The sequence below is a fragment of the Chrysemys picta genome, chromosome 2 (assembly GCF_011386835.1).
Source record: "Chrysemys picta bellii isolate R12L10 chromosome 2, ASM1138683v2, whole genome shotgun sequence".
Lineage (NCBI taxonomy): Eukaryota > Metazoa > Chordata > Testudines > Emydidae > Chrysemys > Chrysemys picta.
The window spans coordinates 83,013,180-83,032,588 of record NC_088792.1 but is presented as its reverse complement, the minus strand read 5'-3'; the positions used below and the strand labels follow the sequence as shown (position 1 = coordinate 83,032,588).

The 19,409-nt window shown below is 38.7% G+C and overlaps 1 protein-coding gene across 2 annotated transcripts; it reads right to left on the bottom strand.

Moving 5' to 3' along the window:
• Nucleotides 1-386: 386 nt before the first annotated feature.
• Nucleotides 387-19,062, bottom strand: UBA5 (ubiquitin like modifier activating enzyme 5). Of its 2 annotated transcripts, none has more exons than XM_005278640.5 (12): nt 18,774-19,062; nt 13,690-13,735; nt 13,508-13,597; nt 10,004-10,113; nt 9,440-9,526; nt 8,561-8,645; nt 7,565-7,669; nt 7,219-7,346; nt 5,323-5,458; nt 4,512-4,587; nt 3,631-3,737; nt 387-2,888 (listed from the first exon to the last, which is right to left on the bottom strand). In XM_005278640.5, the coding sequence occupies exons 1-12, from the start codon at nt 18,917-18,919 to the stop codon at nt 2,802-2,804; spliced, it is 1,203 nt and encodes a 400-aa protein (XP_005278697.1). In that variant the 5' UTR covers nt 18,920-19,062; the 3' UTR covers nt 387-2,801. The 2 variants fall into 2 exon arrangements, with proteins under 2 accessions (XP_005278697.1, XP_023963528.1); XM_024107760.3 differs by having other exon boundaries at nt 13,513-13,597; nt 18,774-19,017.
• Nucleotides 19,063-19,409: the final 347 nt, after the last annotated feature.

The following is a 19,409-nucleotide window of genomic DNA, read 5'->3' as shown; positions in this document are numbered from 1 at the left end:
TTTAAACTCTGTTTTGAAACAGCTTGAAGTGCACTATAGAACTTTTAGTGCATGGTCGGAAGGTCCCCATGGCCTGCGAGTGTGCAGCATGCTAATGCACTGTAGATTTACACCCCAGCTTGTCATGCATGAACTGATGATGTAGACAAGCTCTGACTAATATTTTTGTCCTCTCTAGCTAAAGCTTTTTAATTGGTGTCGGTTATATCCACTTATTTTTAGTATGAATATGCTTTTTCAATGAGTAACCCGAGAGAAAAATATTATGAATTAATTGGGGACTGGTGCACACCTCTCAGTTTTAGTAGAGAAAAACTGCTCATTAAACTCCAGTATACAAGCATACTTGTATTAACCAGGAGAAAGAACAGAATAGCATCAGTGAATAGCAGTAAACTGATTTTTATTAAACTTACAATGGAGTATTTCTCCCAGTTAGTTACAATGATCAATTAAGTTTATTTGTTTACAAACAATAAATTCACTAATTTAAAAATGACATGCTCCTTTTCATACTTTAGAGTTCAGTGTCAGATCTATGAGGAAACTTCATTCATGAACTAATCCATTTATTCAGCTAGTGTTAAAGTGCTGAGGCTGTTTATCTCAAAGGGATACTATTTATCTTTTCCTTTCCCCCCCTTTTACGGTAAGCAATTAAGTCAATTCCGCACACACCCCCTTCAGCACTTTTTCTGAATAGAAAAAGAAATTTTAAATAAGAATGTAACTTGGGAACGATTAGTTTTATAGTGCTGCAATGAAAAATGTACAATATCAAAACTGACATTGAGCACTAAAACTTAGTTGAAGAAGAAACTTCTAACAGACTATACAAACGATATGAGGTTCATGCAGCATAGAAGAAGCTGTTTTTATTTAGACAAAAATTGTAATCTTCTAAATTTCAAACAGATGGATGTTTGACTTCTTTGTATTGGTATCCAAAACAAGTATAATAGCTCTCTTGATACTCCTTCTGTAGAAAACATATCCCACCATGTACATGAAATTGAAGCGTTTGTATATTTGGTATAAGCCAAATTCTATGTAACTTAATGATCACAGTAGAACTCCACATCAAAACCAATAGTGTCTTCCAGTGTATCAGCAGAGATTTAATAGAACAGATCCATAGCAAGGTCTCATTATTAAGATTCACTGTTAAAAATTTAAGTTGATAGTATATTGCAGCTTACAACATAAATGAACAAAGTTAGCAAAAATATACAGCATTGAAGTGTATTTGTTCACTGAGTTGCAAAAAATCAGACATTTCCACTAGATTTCTCACTCAGAGAAATACCATGGTTCTCTTTAGACTTCTAAATTGCAATATGCTTTAATTGCAAAGGTGAAAAACGTTATCAGCCACAGGACTTGTTTTTGTTGGTTTTTTTTAAATTCGTTTTAAACACTGGTACGCAATCTTCTGCAGTTAGGTCTCAACACCACCTCACTTTACAATATGGAATGGGCAAGTGTAAAAGTTGCTTTGCTAACTATAGTCAGAAGTCAAGAACTATTTTGTATTCCCTAACAACATCTCTCCAATAATTTTATATATGTATTAATTTCAATTTTTGTAAAACTGTACATAGGATAAAATTGTAAATAGTTGCCTTTTTATAAAGCTGTCAGCCATGTAAAGTAGTAGCTAAATCAGTGGTTCTCAAACTTTTGTACTGGTGACCCCTTTCACATAGCAAGCCTCTGAGTGCGACCCCCCTTTATAAATTAAAAACACTTTTTAAATATATTTAACACCATTATAAATGCTGGAGGCAAAGCAGGGTTTGAGGTGGAGGCCGACAGCCCCCATGTAATAATCTCGTGAGCCCCAACCCCCAGTTTGAGAACCCCTGAGCTAAATGCTAGCCAAATAATTCTAAATGGATTTTAGAAATATAACTCGCTTTCAAAAGTAAACACAGAATGGTTTTTAGGTGTGTTTGAAGTTTCCTGTACAGTTAATTTTTTTCAGTGATAAGTCATAAACATTTTTAATATGTAAACACATGGCGGTCAGCTGCAGTGATGACATGCTAGGAGCTATTTTGGTCAACTCAGTCATTGACTCAGTAACAAAGAATTCATACCAAAACACTTGTGCCTTACAACTGCACACTCACACCACTATCAAACACAAAGCAATGTATACACAAATACTTCTTTATGAAAGAATAGGGATGTGACACAAACTGACAAATCACTCAACCCTTTAAAATTTTTCTAGTGAAATTTATGGCCTATGAAAAGATTGAAGCCTTCCATTTACCTACAAAACAGGTACAGCCACACTACCAACTTAGACAACATAGCCCATTGAATAGTAGCCAGCTGGATGCTTACAACTACCACAAATCTGGTTTGCACTTGAAGCGGTAACGTACATGTTAAAGACTCCATTATCAATCCCCTGAACCATTCTATCCAGACAAGGTTACTCCACCTTTCATTTCCCCCATTTTGCCAACATGTGGAATATCATTCCACATCATGTGCTATGCTTACCTTTTTTGTGTCAGTTTGTCTATTATCTTTAATTTTTCCCTAGAGATTTGGACCCTACCATGATGAGAAATGAAAACTTACAGTAGTACAACTTTGTATTTTAAAGCAGTATATAGATAGACAGCAGAATACAGTTATGAGATGCCATCTCCAAGCTTTTATAGTTCTGTTTTACCAAAAGTTCAAGTTTTAAGACTGGAATTTCTTACAGGACCTTATTTCTTGTGATATTTCTTGATTCAGCTCTAGTGCTAGATCCCAAATGTTAAATTCAATATTCCATTTGCCTACATGTTCTTCATCTTGGCCATGAGTTCTTCTAGGCTTTCCTCAGACTCTGCCACTGTTGTTTCCCCAGCTACAACATTCTCTTCCTATTGGCAAAAGGGGAGGGGGAAATATTTAGTTCCTTTGCTCTGAATAAAACAGGATATAACGGACCGAAGGAGTTCAGAATACAGAGTTCTTGCAAGATGAGGCCCAAACATTACAACATAAGATATTCCATAGCCATTTTTATATGTCTGACCAAAAATCCATTGGTAAACTCCATTCTGATTAGGATTTAAGAAAATGATTTTTTGATGCATAAGTATGGAAGTTAAAATTCCCAGAGACTGAGCTTCAGTTTTATGGTAATTTGACTGCATCTTTCTTTTAAAGGATAAAAGTAATTTGTAAAAATGGTTTTGACTGTCTAAACAACTGGGGAATTCCTCAGTGTGCTTAAACCTCAACACAAATAGAGAAACAAATTCATTAATTCCTGTTGCCCTCAGAACTAGCTTCAAGATAATGAATTGTTTAAAATATATTGTAAAGACTCAAGCAATAATAATTTGATTGTAAGATATACTCAGATTGAATATACAGGCGTGCAATTATTTTACTAGAATTGTTACAGATGGGGTTTTACCATGGACAAATGGTAATAAGTTGATAACTATCATGTATTTTCCTCAGTTTATGTAATAACTGAATGCTTTTTAGTACATTCCAAAGGATACAGCAGACAACTGCTTTACAGTGTTCTCCTCTATGACTAGTTTCACATAATATAGAACCTTCTAATACTGTCATTAAATAAATCTATAAAAAAGGGTGAATTAACATTACCTTGTTTGGTATGGTGTATGCTACCGTAATTCCCTTTGGAAGATCAGGAAGTGGACCCGAAGCAGCCTTCAGTTCCTCTTCTGAAACCTCTGATACCAGCTCAATACCTAAGTGTCAAAATGTCAACTAATTATTTAAATAAAAAACTAATCAGAGGATCAAAGTTATTACCATTAGATGAAAACTGCAGCAACCAGAGCTTATTAAAATAAAAAGAGTACTTTAACAGTACATCCAGTAAGAGACCTTTTAAGTCAGATTCCCTACAACATATTTTAAATAGCTCCAGGGATGGGCCTTTCAACTCCCCCTGGGTACTCTTTCATAGTCTAAGTCATTCATTCATTTTCCCCCGATAGTAAGCTTGTATTTTCATTTTATTAAAAATACAATATTCAGAGAGTAACCATTTCAAGAGTATATGAATTTAATTTTTTTGACAAGTGTGCTGACAGTTTCAGTCCAGCAATTTTCTCAGTTGTTAATGCCCTTATAGGGAATTTATATATATATTTTAACCCCTTATGTTACAGAAACCTGATTATAATGAATATTCGTTGACAAGATATTTAAACGGACATGCGGATAAACTTAGACCCAAACTTGAGTTTTGTATAAAAGTTCCTATAAAATCTAATGACTAGGTATTTTCACAAGATTAAAGAAATAAAATGAAAATATTTTATTTAAAACATACTTCTGTAGTGTTGAGATTAAATTTTAACCTGTTCAATGTATGAGAACCAAAACATGAAATTGTTTTAGATTTGTCAGATTTATTAGAATTGAAAAAATTTGAGTAACCGATAGTGTTTAATAAAGATTAGTTAAATTCCCTAATTTGTTGGCGGTGTGCATTCAAGATTGAGGTGATTGCTTACCCCAGTCATTATCTTCATGAACTATTTCTTCTTCATGTTCAACTACTACTTGTTTTGGTTGTGCAGCCTTTTTTTCCTGAAGAGACAACATAAAACAAAACACAAACATGAATTTGTGATTATTTTTGTTGCAATATTGAGGAGAGTTAAGACAGTCTAAATATTTATGAGAGTTTGTTTATGGCTTTTTAGGAAACATTTAAGGGTGACCTGCAAAGGATTAAAAAAGGGCATGCTCCTTTACTATGTATAAAGAAGGCCTGAAAGGATTTCTTCCCCCAATTCAACATCAATGACTAATGAAAATTTTGGGGAAAATAAGATTTTGAATATTCAACACTCACACTCTTTAATTAAGAGAGCCCACAATATACATCGTTAAACCTTCCACAAATCTTAGAGCAAAAGCAGGGAAGAGCAAAGGTGACACTCTTGACATAATATAAAAAATAATAATAAAAAACAGTTCAAATCTTCTTTATTCATCAGAAAGCAAAGCATAATTTCTTAAAGAAATCCATTAAATGTCATCTTTACACACTGTTAAGCACATATGTAAGAGGTTGCAGGATTGGGGCCTAAGTGACAAATATTTTATTAGGGTTTTTTTTTTTTTTTTTGCAAAGCGATAAGTTTCATAAGTTACTCTGCTTACCTTTTACTTTAAGATGACCTACAAATACTTATGAAAATATTTCAAATAATTTAACTTTAAAGTTTGTGGAAACAGCCTGTCAACACTGCTTCAATTCAGAATGATCTGCTTTATTTACCACAGACCTTCAGCATGCATTAACAGATGGATTTTTACCTTGTATTCTTCCTGCTGTTTCCTGCAATTTTTGTCACTGCAGTGTGGGTTTGGTTTCATGGCCATAGTTGGAAAGAAATCCTGCATTGCATTGTAACCAAGATAGTAACTCACAGTACCAAAATTTAATAAAAACCTGGAAAAACAGAATGAGAACTGCAGTGAAATGAAAATATTTTCTTGTTCGCAGATTCAGGGTGAGTTGCCTAAATGCTTTTTCCAGATGTTATATTTTGTACCCCTCAGTCGTGATACTGTATTGTTACCCTAAATTACTCGCATTTGGTTTTAGATTACCTATACCCACTTCAGAAATTATGTAGTAGATCCTCACTTGGTGTAAATCAGCATAGCTTTAGCAGATAATGGTGCTATCCTGAATTATACCACACGAGAATTTGGCCCTATGTTTGTATAGGTATAAATGTGAGAGATGGCTCACGGATGAAATTTGATACTTGATTGCAAACCCAGGAAATGGTAAGTTTAGAACAGGGATCGGCAACCTTTGGCACACGGCCCGTCAGGGAAAACTGCTGGCGGGCCGGTTTGTTTACCTGCAGCGTCAGCAGGTTCGGCTGATTGCAGCTCCCACTGGCCGCGGTTTGCCATTCCAGGCCAATGGTGCAACCTTCCCCTCCACCCTACTTGCGTCCAATCCCATTCAGTCAGGGTGGAATTTTCAAAAGCAATTAACATTGGCTTAACTCTCCTCCCACTGAAGAAAAATCTTCAGTGGGGGCAAAATTAGGCCAGGCTGACCTCTTGGAAATCCCACACTAAAAATAGTTTATTTCTTATATTTATTACTAGAGAACCAAATTCTGCCTCTATGTAAATTCACACAACATATACTAAAGTCAATGGAACACCTCTGTAGCTGAAGGCAAAACAACCCTCTGTTTTACTTCACAAGATCTGGATTGTTTTTAATTCGTCATCTGCAGCTAACAGCATCTGTACAATTATCCGCAGAATGAGTTTGTCTAAAATAGGATTTTAGCACACGAACTCAAGAGACAAAAATCCTATTTTCCAGACTTAAAAATAAGGAAAGGGAAACAAATTTATGCACACAGAATTGTTCAAATTTTCTCATGGGCATAGTTCTTTGAACAGCTGGAGTTTGTGATATTACTTGTAGAAAATTTTACTATACAGTAAAAATATTTATAGCTGTTTTGCATCACTGAACAGAAACTGTGCAGGACTAACTCTCTTCCCAGGCTTTGTGCAAAGGAAACAAAGAAATTATTCTGCGACTTTGACGTTCTTCAAGACTTCGTGATACTTTTTTTTTTTTTTAATTCATCTTGAATTACGAAAGAGCACTTGAAAAAAATCTGTAGAAAATGGTAGCTCCAAAACAAAAAGTTCAGTGACTCAGGATAAGTCTACACTGGGGGAAACAAACCTGTGGCAGCAAATCTCAGAGCCTGAGTCAACTAACTCGGGCTCACACTAAAGAGCTAAAAAATAGCAGTGTAGACTTTTCTGCTTAGGCTGGAGCCTGGGCTCTGAGCCCCTTCCCCCCACCACCAGGTTTCAGAACATGGATTCCAGCCCAAGCAGAACATCTACATTGCTATTTTTAGCCCCACAGCTCACGAGTCAGTTGACCCAGGCTCTAAGACTTGCTGCCATAGGGTTTTATTTTGTAGTGTAGATGTACCCTCCTATCACATATCTTGGTAGCAACTCCTTTAAGCAAATGCCTTTGTACATGAGTGTGTATGAAAGAGAGGCAGATCTGTCACTGGGAAAGAAAGATCACCAATCTCATAAGCTTATAAAGTCCTGAAGACGTGAAGCTCTAATGATCAGAAAGAAGCCTGTTGTATTCTTTATAACAAGATATTGTAAGTTTAGTCCCAGAAGTTCATTCAAATAACTTACTTCAGAACATTTTGTACAAGAATCCCTGCAACTACTCCCATAGTGGTAGGAAGGCTGGCTGCACAAACTCCCTCTCGCTTTAATGTTTTTTCATCAATATTGGCAGCAACTACAAGTGGGGGAGCACACTGGGAGGAGAAAAAAAGAAATCTCATTAAAAAAATGAATAAAAACCTCAGACCACACGAAGGCAATAACCAGAATTACTCTGAACTAAAACAAGCTGTGGCTATATAAGCCTTGAAATACCAGTTTCACACCACACATCCTGTTTTAAAAAGCACAAACTAGAAATACAGTGAATCCCAGATTTCAGAAAAGGACCCCTTAGCCAAGGATTGCATACCGCAAAACAAGCAGATTCACCAGGTATGATAAGTTGTATATGTCCTGAGACTGCATTTTCACTCACTCCAGATTCCATCCATGTTTGTCCAAGCTCATTGCAGGCCTTGAAAGCACAAACATACCCAAGAGTTACAATAAATAAACACTGTAGAAGTTTGTTGCAAAAGGTTATTAGAAATCATGCATTACACTGATGAATCTGTGACTTTTACCCCTTAAAGCCAGAAGACAAAAGAATTGTCAGATTAAAAGAGGTATTACTATAAACTATTTCTGTGCCTTTTTTTAGTAACTGACAATAATAAAAATCAAAGGCCAAATATGGGTATCGGATTCAGGAGGGCAGATCTCTGCACTTGTCTGGAGCGCCATAGAAATCAATGGGGCTCTGCACATGTACAGGGCTCCAATTCACAGTTGCCAGATCAGGGCCCAGGAGTCTAATATGGTTTATTAGGATTTTCTATTCAATTTCTTTACTGTTTTCTCCCTTTAATTATATTTATTTTACACACATGCACACACAAGCATGGATTTATTATATTTATACAATTATATGTGTCATATATACACATGCTGCTCAAGCTAACAGGTGGGTGGCAACAAAAATGTGTGTTTTGGAAAATACACTGCATTTGTTACAACTGTGAAGGAAAACCGCACAGTAAAAACTGCATACTGCCTTAATAATGTCCATCAAAATATAACGATTCTTATCAAATTTTCCATAGGATAGTTATACAAAGAAAGTCATTAGTGAATTTAAACAGGGTTTACAAGATGACTCAATACAAATAAAATTTAATAAAAAAAATACACTTTTCCTTTACTAACCATTACTTACTATCACATGTAATCTGTTTTACATCTACTCTTTATGCTCCAAGAACTGAATAAAAAGTTCATTTCCTCCCCACATTTCCTTATTTTCACATATATCAACAGTATTAGCAAACCCACAAGAGTATGCGCAGACCTCAGATGCTGTACTTACAGTGTTAATTGCCATACGAGCTTCAAAGTTGTCCACGCAGCTCAGTACAAGATCAACAGGTTTCCCTTCTTCTAACCCACCATAACTAAAGTAAATACCACAGTTTACATGAGGATGGTTTGCAAAACACATTAAAATTGTAGTCAAGACATTTCTTTCTTTTCATTACATAAATTGATGGGAAATATATTCCTAGCTAACAAAATAGTATGGATCCTATTTAACACTCTCAGTCTCAAACAATTCAATAAAACTCTGTTTATCCAAAATGTGCAGGGACATCCATAGAATTAAGTACAAAAGCAGTCCTTAAAAATGGGGTCATCTGAGGAATCATAAGAAATTCAGATAAGAGGATATTTCAGACTAAAGGAAATATCACTGGGTATAATTTTCACCTCTTACAAATTTTAAGAAGTGTAGTATAAATTTTTATTTCCCCTAAAGGTTTCTCTTTGCATAACATATCTGCAGTCATTTCAGAACTAATTTGTGAGATATTAATTACACTGTGTTATTTTCAATGGAAATGAGAGTCAAGCTACTCAAAAGAAGGGATGTGCAATTTTATGTCTTTTTAAAGAAGTATGACAACATATGGAATCTTCAATTTGGCTGGAAAGCTAAAAATACACTAATATAAACAAGGAACAAATTTAATTTAAAGTGAGACAAAAGTAAATGCTATTTTCCAAGATCTACTTGGATAACAGGGCTAGGAAACAAAAAAGTGTCTTTATATACATATATTTTACATAAAATGTGATTGTTTTCCAATTGGAGGCCTAACATTTAAAAAAATTATGAAGTCAATAGAGTATTTTAGACTTTACCAACAAAAATCAAAAGAAGTTGTGTGCTTTTCTCAAAATATTTTACCTTATTCTGTCCATGAAATGTTGGAAGTTATCCACTGTTGTGATATTGTAGTTATGTACTTCAAACTGAACATCAGGATTAATATTCCTTGTAAAGAAAATAAAATCAGTCAACAGTGATAATGAGTGCAGTAGCAACCTCAGAGAACTCCCTCCCTCATCCGAGTCACAAGCACTGCTGGAATTTTTAGAAACACACTTTAGCTTAGAAAAGGTTAGCTAGTATAGCTATTCTGGCAAACCCTTCTAGCATAGACGCAGCCACTACTGGCAAAAACTTGCCTATGCCAGTTCTCTGAATGAAAAGCTTTACTGGCAAAAATCACTTTTTTCTGGTCTAACTGCATCTGCACTAAGGCTTTTCCAGTGTAAAAATGTCATTAACCAAAAAACAAAACAAAAAAATCCTACATCTACCCTACATTATACCAGCAAAAATTCTAGTGCAGCTCAGTCCTTGGACTCCACATGAACATGCAACTTTGTTGTGGGTTTTTTTGTAGAGTGAAATATCTGAGTTTGAATTAGCAGCCCATGTTAAACATATTTGATACCCACTATATACCTCAAAGTATGCTCCGCTGCCTGCACTTTACTTAGTCCAGCTTGATGAGGTTGGAAGAAGAGCCTGTTCATGTTCGCCAACTCCACCTTGTCATAATCAAACAGTAGCAGCTACAATGAAGATTATAATAATATATATGAATTTTCAATGGGTCTCTGCTGATGAACACCATGTTGGTATTATAAACAGCAAACTGTGACAGGCCCTGATCCTAGAAATACATGTGAGTAGTTCCATCCATTTTACCAAGTCTACTCATGTGCAAACCATTATTGAGGTGTATTGACTGCAGAACTGGACCCTAAACTACTGGTCACTAAGACCTGAGAACACCAAACTGTTCAGATCAAGTCACCAGAACGATGGTTAACAGAACACATTTATCTAAAACAAGCCAAACATTCAGCAAATTATCCACATCAATAGACACTAACTTTAGTGACTGTTCTTTTACATTCCTATGTGTGATTATTCTGATTGTATTTTTGAGTTGCAAATCTAGCGTGTAGATAACAATTATTCATTTTCAATGACTAGCTAATACAGAAGAACATCTGATATGTCAGCTTTTATCAGGTCAGTAGACCAAAGAGTCAAGTATCCTGTCTTAGACAGAGTCCATTACCAGCTGCTTCAGAAGAAATCACAGAATCATAGGACTGAAAGGGACCTCGAGAGGTCATTTAGTCCAGTCCCCTGCACTCATGGCAGGACTAAGTATTACTTAGACGAGGAGTTCTTATCCTTTTTCTTTCTGAGCCCCCCCCAACATGCTATAAAAACTCCACAGCCCACCTGTGCCACAATAACTGTTTTTCTGCATATAAAAGCCAGGGCCGGCGTTAAGGAGTAGCAAGTAGGGCAGTTGCCGGGGGCCCCACGTCACAGGGCACCCCACAAAGCTGAATTGCTCATGCTTCTGCTTCACCCCCAGGTGGCAGGGTTCAGGGCTCCAAGCTTCACCCCTGTGTGGCAGGGCTTAGACTTTCTGCCCTGGGCCCTAGTGAGTCTAACACTGGTCCTGCTTGGCAGACCCCCTGAAACCTGCTCATAGCCCCCCAGACTCCTGGTTGAGAATCACTGATCTAGACCATCCCTAGCAGGTGTTTGTCTAACCTGCTCTTAAAAATCTCCAATGATAGATTCCACAACCTCCCTAGGCAATTTATTCCAGTGTTTAACTACCCTGACAGTTAGGAAGTTTTTCCTAATGTCCAACCTAACCGTCCTTGTTGCAATTTAAGTCCATTGCTTCTTGTCCTATCCTCAGAGGCTAAGGAGAGCAATTTTTCTCCCTCCTCATTGTAAGAACCTTTTATGTACTTGAAAACTGTTATCATGACCCCTTTCAGTCTTCTCTTCTCCAAACTCAACAAACCCAATGTTTTTCCATCTTCCCTCACAGGTCATGTTTTCTAGACTTTTAATCATTTTTGTTGCTCTTCTCTGGACTTTCTCCAATTTGTCCACATCTTCCCTGAAATGTGGCACCAAGAATTGGGCAAAATACTCCAGTTAAGGCCTAATCGTGCAGAGTAGAGCAGAAGAATTACTTCTCATGTAGCTTACAAGACTCCTAATACATCCCAGAATTATATTTACTTTTTTTTTTTTTTTTTTTGCAACAGTGTTACACTGTTGACTCATATTTAGCTTGTGACTGCTAAGCAGTCATTTCCCATTTTGTATGTGTGCAACTGATTGTTCCTTCCTAAGTGGAGTACTTTGCATGTGTCCTTACTGAATTTCACCCTATTTACTTCAGACCATTTTTCCAGTTTGTCCTGATCATTTTGATGTTTAATCCTATCCTCCAAAGCACTTGCAACCCCTCCCAGCTTGGTATCGTGCACAAACTTTATAAGTGCACTCTCTCGGCCATTACTGTATCTAAATCACTGATGAAGATACTGAACAGAACCAGACCCAGAAGCGATCCCTGCAGGACCCCACTCAATATGCCCTTCCAGCTTGACTGTGAACAACTACTCTCTGGGAACGGCTTTCCAACCAGTTATGCACCCATCTTACAGTAGCTCCATCTAGGTTGTATTTCCCTAGTTTGTTTATGAAAAGGTAACGTGATACAGTATTAAAGGCCTTACTAATGTCAAGATATACCCCATCTACCACTTCCCCCCATCCACAAGGCTTGTTAGCCTGTCAAAGAAAGCTATTAGATTGGTTTGACATGATTTGTTCTTGATAAATCCATGTTGCCTGTTACTTATCACCTCATTATCGTCTAGGTGTTTGCAAATTGATTACTTAATTATTTGCTCCATTATCTTTCTGGGTACTGAAGTTAAGCTGACTGGCCTGTAATTCCCTAGGTTGTCCTTATTTCCCCATTTTATAGATTGGCACTCTATTTGCCCTTTTCCAGTCCTCTGGAATCTCTCCTGTCTTCCATGGCTTTTCGAAGATCATAACTAAGGGTTCAGATATCTCCTCAATCAACTCCTTGAGTATTCTAGGATGTATTTTATCAGGCACAGGTGATTTGAAGACATCTAACTCGATTAAGTAATTTTTAACTTGTTCTTTCCCCATTTTAGTCTCTGATCCTACCTTATTTTCACTGGCATTTACTACATTAGACGTCCAATCGCAACTAATCTTTTTGGTGAACACCGAAACAAAAAAGTCATTTAGCATTTTGGCCATTTGCACATTTTCTGTTATTGTTTTTTCCCCCTCGTTGAGTAACGGGCCTACCTTGTCCTTGCTCTTCCTTCTAATGTATTTGTAAAATGTTTTCTTGTTACCCTTTATGTCTCTAGCTATTTTATGTAAACGACATAACCTGCTTATTAGGATGAGTTATGATATAACCGCCTCATGTTTCTTCCTAACCCCGAAGAGATAGAAATTAGTTTTTGCCCTGAAGCGTGAATGTTTAGATCCCTTCCTACACTTAAAAAAACCTGTACTATATTAACCCTAGATGTTCTCGTTACCAATATAAATCTAATTTTTCCTGCTGCTAAGCTCTTGGCCGCTATATCTTGTGACAATGAGTTCTATGTATTAACTGTGCATTGTGTGAAAAATTGTGTTCACTTATTTGTTTTAAATTCATTGCCTCTCAATTTAACTTAATGTCCCCTTGTTCTTGTTTTTATGAGAAACAGAAGTGCTCAATCTTCCTTCTCTGCATTATGCACCCCCCCATCTTTATTAACAGCTTTTCCCCCTTCCACTGCCTTCTATGGCTGAACTAAAAGCAATACAGAAGGAACCTGATCTGACAGAGTGTGGAGCACCCAGCTGAGGGTGATTTGCAACATACAGGACTAGGCCCTAGATAAGTCTACTTGAACAGAGAACAAGTTACCTCAGAAGACTCATCACTTTCAATGTTTTTGTCAGTATTACTCTTTTGTTTGCTTCAGCTGACTAACATTGGTGCAGACTCAAACAAGAAATCCATCTTGCCAGTACCTATTATATATATAGGACTAGTTCATCTGTTTACTGGTACATGAAGAAAATGTATATTACCTTACCAATGCCACATCTTGTCAACATTTCAGCAGTTACACTGCCAACTCCACCAACACCTACTACTGCTATCGTAAAGGTACGGATTTTCTGTCAAGAAAAATAAATACAGATTAGTACGTTACAAAGTAGCCTGCATGAGAGGAAGTAAAAACAGTTTTCTAAAACAAATATAATCATACCTCATAATCTTTCACAATTCCCATTCGTTTTAATGCCATCAGGCGGCTAGGAAAAACAAAACAAATAAATAAATAAACCATCCAACATAGTCAAGGAAAGCTCTCTCAAAATCACCGAGATTCAACTTTTTATTGTTGCTCAAATAGTTGTAAGAGTAGAATGACAAAGAACAAGCCCCAGAGGAGCTCAAAATAGAATTAACAGTTACACAGTAAATGCTGTGGAATTCTTGACTACAGAGAAGGGACCCATAAGAGGAGGGATTAGCATCTATAATGTTATTTCTGAAATATTTAGATTTACATTACTTCACTAAGGTATCTAAAAGAAAAAGATTCAGAATATGAATATATTTAGATTTATGATAGTACTCCAAGATAACACTTTTTTAAAAAAGTAAAGTTTAAGCAAACAATTAAAGATGTACTAGAGATTGGAAGACTAAGACTAAAGTAAAATGGTAAATTATTTGAAAATAAACATAATAATGTTGTTAAATTCAAAAGCAAAGAAAATCAGTTAATGGCTTTGAAATCAACACTAATATAAAATGTCGTATTTCTCACCAGATACTATAATCTCTTCCCTGAAATCTAATATTAAGTAGTCGTTAAAGCAGATTACAATAATTAAGTTTCCCACAAGAACAATCTGAGACCCTTAATTTATATTCTTTTCCTTTTATTTCATTTGTTTTCCAATTCTATTTCTAAGGTTTATGCATTTCAGAAAGTTGAAGTATTAGGCACACTTCAGAATGAAAGCCCCTATGTCACTATATCATGCAACCAACCTACTACTATCAACATCACATTCTGTAAACAGCAGCTTGGAAAAAAACAACAAACATTTCCTGCTAGCTTCAGCAGAACATGTCTTTAACTCTTCTGCATACTGGGTTTCTAACGAATAAACCGAAGACCACTGTGCTCATTGCACTTAAAACTGCTAAGTGGACATGTATTAAGTGAGAATGGAACCCCATCTCTATGCATAGAACCCTAAGGCCCCAATGCTGCAAGCACTTACATGCTTTACTTTATTAGTGTGAATAGTCCCACTGAAACGAATGAGACTATTCACGGTATTATTGTTTGCCGGATCAGGAGGGAGAAAGGGAGAGGATACTTGAGTGTGCACACACTTTCAATTATTTTGAGGACTAATGTGACTGCAATAACTGCTTTCCCAATGCCAGGCTAATGCCCTGATGACCTCTGATAACTACCTTAAAAACAAAACAAAACAAAACCTTTCAGGGAGAACAACCTTTTAACTCCAATACTGGACTATGAGAGAAATTTGGAGGTACTGAGCTATTTTTAGGTTGTGAGGACAACTAGAAGGGAGAGGATTAAACACAATCCTGCTACTGAAACATTTTAAATAGTCATACTTTGCACTAATATGCACTTTTTATAGAGGATAACAGAGTGCTTTACATAAAGTACTGTATCTACTCTATTTTATATTATTATTTTATTGCTGTATAAGTGCAAAGTATTACAATTTGAAGTGTTCCTAAAGGACTATTTTAAACCTATATATTATTATTTAATCCCAGGGTAAACTGAGGCACAGAAAGGTTATGGGACTGATTCTCAGAAGTGCTGAAATCCACAAGTTAGGCACTAAGAAGAACAGGAGGACTTGTGGCACCTTAGAGACTAACAAATTTATTAGAGCATAAGCTTTCGTGGACTACAGCCCACTTCTTCGGATGCATATAGAATGGAACATATATTGAGGAGATATATATACACACATACAGAGAGCATAAACAGGTGGGAGTTGTCTTACCACCTCTGAGAGGCCAATTAATTAAGAGAAAAAAAACTTTTGAAGTGATAATCAAGCTAGCCGAGTACAGACAGACAGTTAGATAACAAGTGTGAGAGATTCAATGTTTGTAATGGCTCAACCATTCCCAGTCCTTATTCAAACCGGAGTTGATTGTGTCTAGTTTGCATATCAATTCTAGCTCAGCAGTTTCTCGTTGGAGTCTGTTTTTGAAGTTTTTCTGTTGTAATATAGCCACCCGCAGGTCTGTCACTGAATGACCAGACAGGTTAAAGTGTTCTCCCACTGGTTTTTGAGTATTTTGATTCCTGATGTCAGATTTGTGTCCATTAATTCTTTTGCGTAGAGACTGTCCGGTTTGGCCAATGTACATGGCAGAGGGGCATTGCTGGCACATGATGGCATATATCACATTGGTAGATGTGCAGGTGAACGAGCCCCTGATGGTATGGCTGATGTGATTAGGTCCTATGATGATGTCACTGGAATAGATATGTGGACAGAGTTGACATCGGGGTTTGTTACAAGGATAGGTTCCTGGGTTAGTGGTTTTGTTCAGTGATGTGTGGTTGCTGGTGAGTATTTGCTTTAGGTTGGGGGGTTGTCTGTAAGCGAGGACAGGTCTGTCTCCCAAGATCTGTGAGAGTAAAGGATCATCTTTCAGGATAGGTTGTAGATCTCTGATGATGCGCTGGAGAGGTTTTAGTTGGGGGCTGAAGGTGACAGCTAGTGGTGTTCTGTTATTTTCTTTGTTGGGCCTGTCTTGTAGGAGGTGACTTCTGGGTACTCGTCTGGCTCTGTCAATCTGTTTTTTCACTTCAGCAGGTGGGTATTGTAGTTTTAAGAATGCTTGATAGAGATCTTGTAGGTGCTTGTCTCTATCCGAGGGATTGGAGCAAATGCGGTTATATCTTAGAGCTTGGCTGTAGACAATGGATCGTGTGGTGTGTCCTGGATGGAAGCTGGAGGCATGTAGGTAAGTGTAGCGGTCAGTAGGTTTCCGGTATAGGGTGGTATTTATGTGACCATCGCTTATTAGCACAGTAGTGTCCAGGAAATGGACCGCTTGTGTGGATTGATCTAGGCTGAGGTTGATGGTGGGATGGAAATTATTGAAATCATGGTGAAATTCCTCAAGGGCTTCTTTTCCATGGGTCCAGATGATGAAGATGTCATCAATGTAGCGCAAGTAGAGTAGGGGCGTTAGGGGACGAGAGCTAAGGAAGCGTTGTTCTAAGTCAGCCATAAAAATGTTGGCATATTGTGGGGCCATGCGGGTACCCATAGCAGTGCCACTGACTTGAAGGTATATATTGTCCCCAAATGTGAAATAGTTGTGGGTGAGGACAAAATCACAAAGTTCAGCCACCAGGTTAGCTGTGACATTATCAGGGATACTGTTCCTGATAGCTTGTAGTCCATCTTTGTGTGGAATATTGGTGTAGAGGGCTTCTACGTCCATAGTGGCCAGGATGGTGTTTTCTGGAAGATCACCGATGGATTGTAGTTTCCTCAGGAAGTCAGTGGTGTCTCGAAGATAGCTGGGAGTGCTGGTAGCGTAGGGTCTGAGGAGAGAGTCTACATAACCAGACAAGCCTGATGTTAGGGTGCCAATGCCTGAGATGATGGGGCGTCCAGGATATCCAGGTTTATGGATCTTGGGTAGCAAATAGAATGCCCCTGGTCGGGGTTCTAGGCATGTGTCTGTACAGATTTGTTCCTGTGCTTTGTCAGGGAGTTTTTTTAGCAGATGGTGTAGTTTCTTTAGGTAATCCTCAGTGGGATCAGAGGATAATGGCCTGTAGAATGTGGTGTTAGAGAGCTGTCTAGCAGCCTCCTGGTCATATTCCAATTTATTCATGATGACGACAGCACCTCCTTTGTCAGCCTTTTTGATTATGATGTCAGGGTTGTTTCTGAGGCTGTAGATGGCGTTGTGTTCTGCATGGCTGAGGTTATGTGGCAAGTGATGTTGCTTTTCCACAATTTCAGCCTTTGCACGTCGACGGAAGCACTCTATGTAGAAATCCAGTCTGTTGTTTCGACCGTCCGGAGGAGTCCACGCAGAATCCTTTTTTTTGGAGTGCTGGTAGGGAGGATTCTGTGGGTTAGTATGCTGTTCAGAGGTATGTTGGAAATATTCTTTGAGTCGGAGACGTCGAAAGTAGGATTCTAGGTCACCGCAGAACTGTATCATATTCATGGGTCTGGAGGGACAAAAGGAGAGGCCCCGAGATAGGACAGACTCTTCTGCTGGGCTAAGAGTATAGCTGGAAAGATTAACAATATTGCTGGGTGGGTTAAGGGAACTACTGTTGTGGCTGCTTGTGGCATGTAGCAGTTTAGATAGTTTAGTGTCCTTTTTCCTTTGTAGAGAGGCAAAGTTTGTCTTGTAAATGGCTTGTCTAGTTTTTGTAAAGTCTATCCATGAGGAAGTTTGTGTGGAAGGTTGGTTTCTTATGAGAGTATCCAGTTCTGAGAGCTCATTCTTAATCTTTCCCTGTTTGCTGTATAGGATGCTGATCAGGTGATTTCGCAGTTTCTTTGAGAGTGTGTGACACAGTCTCTCAGCATAGTCTGTGTGATATGTAGATTGTAATGGATTAGGCACTGCAAATCCTCAGCACCTATGATAATCAGCCTCTAAATGACCCAATGTACAAAAGTAAATTAGTGGAGGGAGGGGGGGAAACAGGGGTCCCAACTCCCATTTCTTCCCAAATATTGTATACTATTTCCTTATGAGTAACTCATGGTAAAATACTCCACTCTTAAAGACAGAAAATACAAAATAGTGTTATAATTCATCACCAAGAGACAGGTAGGGTTTGGGGGGGGGGCGGATGGAGTGGGGTGGCACATCACACCACTTCCCAGTGAATGAAACTGGGGCAGATGTCTTAATTTGCTTAACAAATAGCATCTCCTAAACAGGGGTCGGAGTCAGACCTTCCCCTCCCGACACAGTACAGGGAGCCTCCCTCTCCCCACAAATCCCCTGTACAACAGCCCCCATATGGCAGCTCTCTCTAGTCTCAATAAAACAGGTGCTGACTCCTGCTCTCTTCCATCTCTTTCATAACAACCCCCATATGGCAGCACCCCTCCCTGCTACCCCAAACCCCTACGTGCCAGGCTTGTGCCCAAATGGCAGGGCCCCTTCCCCCCACTCCCTGTGGCAGCCCTGTCCCTTCCTCCCACGCCCGCATGGCTGTCCCTCCCCATAGGGCAGCTCCCCCCTCCCAAAAGGCAGGCTCCCCCCAGGGCAGCCCCCCGCCGTCACCTGTAGGGATTGGAGTCGGTCACCTCCGGGCTCATGCTCTCGATGCGAGCCCGCTGGCCCTGCCCGCCGCCCCGCTCCCTGGCCAGCGCCTCCTCCAGCTCCCGCACGCGGAGCTGCAGCTTCTCCACCAGACTGGCTGAGGCCATGGCAGCGGCTCGCGACGGCCACACGCTCGGCCCGGCCGCGCAGAGACACGTCCCCACTCCCGGGAGGCTTCCGGCCGGGAGCCCCACAAGCAGGGTCCTCCCCGCTGCAACCCAGCCCGCGAGGAGAGTTCCGGGCACAAAAGAGCCCGAGCTGCAGGAGAGAATAGGGTTTGGGGGGGCGAGTCTACTGCTGTCCGTGGTGTGTGCACGACGGATTATCATAATAATAACGATCAATAAATAGAAAATAAATGCTAGTGACTGCCCCGGTGAAGTCAGAGCCCAAAACTTTGCATCTGAAAATAACAATGTGTAGAGACACTGCCTTGGAGGAACAGAGATACATTGCTCTGTACAGGAGACATACATAAGGCCATTCACGGTATTATAGACGATATATGCACCCCACTGTACAGGAGGCACAGACACTGCTGTTTACTTAGAAGATAGACACCTTATGGGGAATACATGGTTATGATAAACATTTATG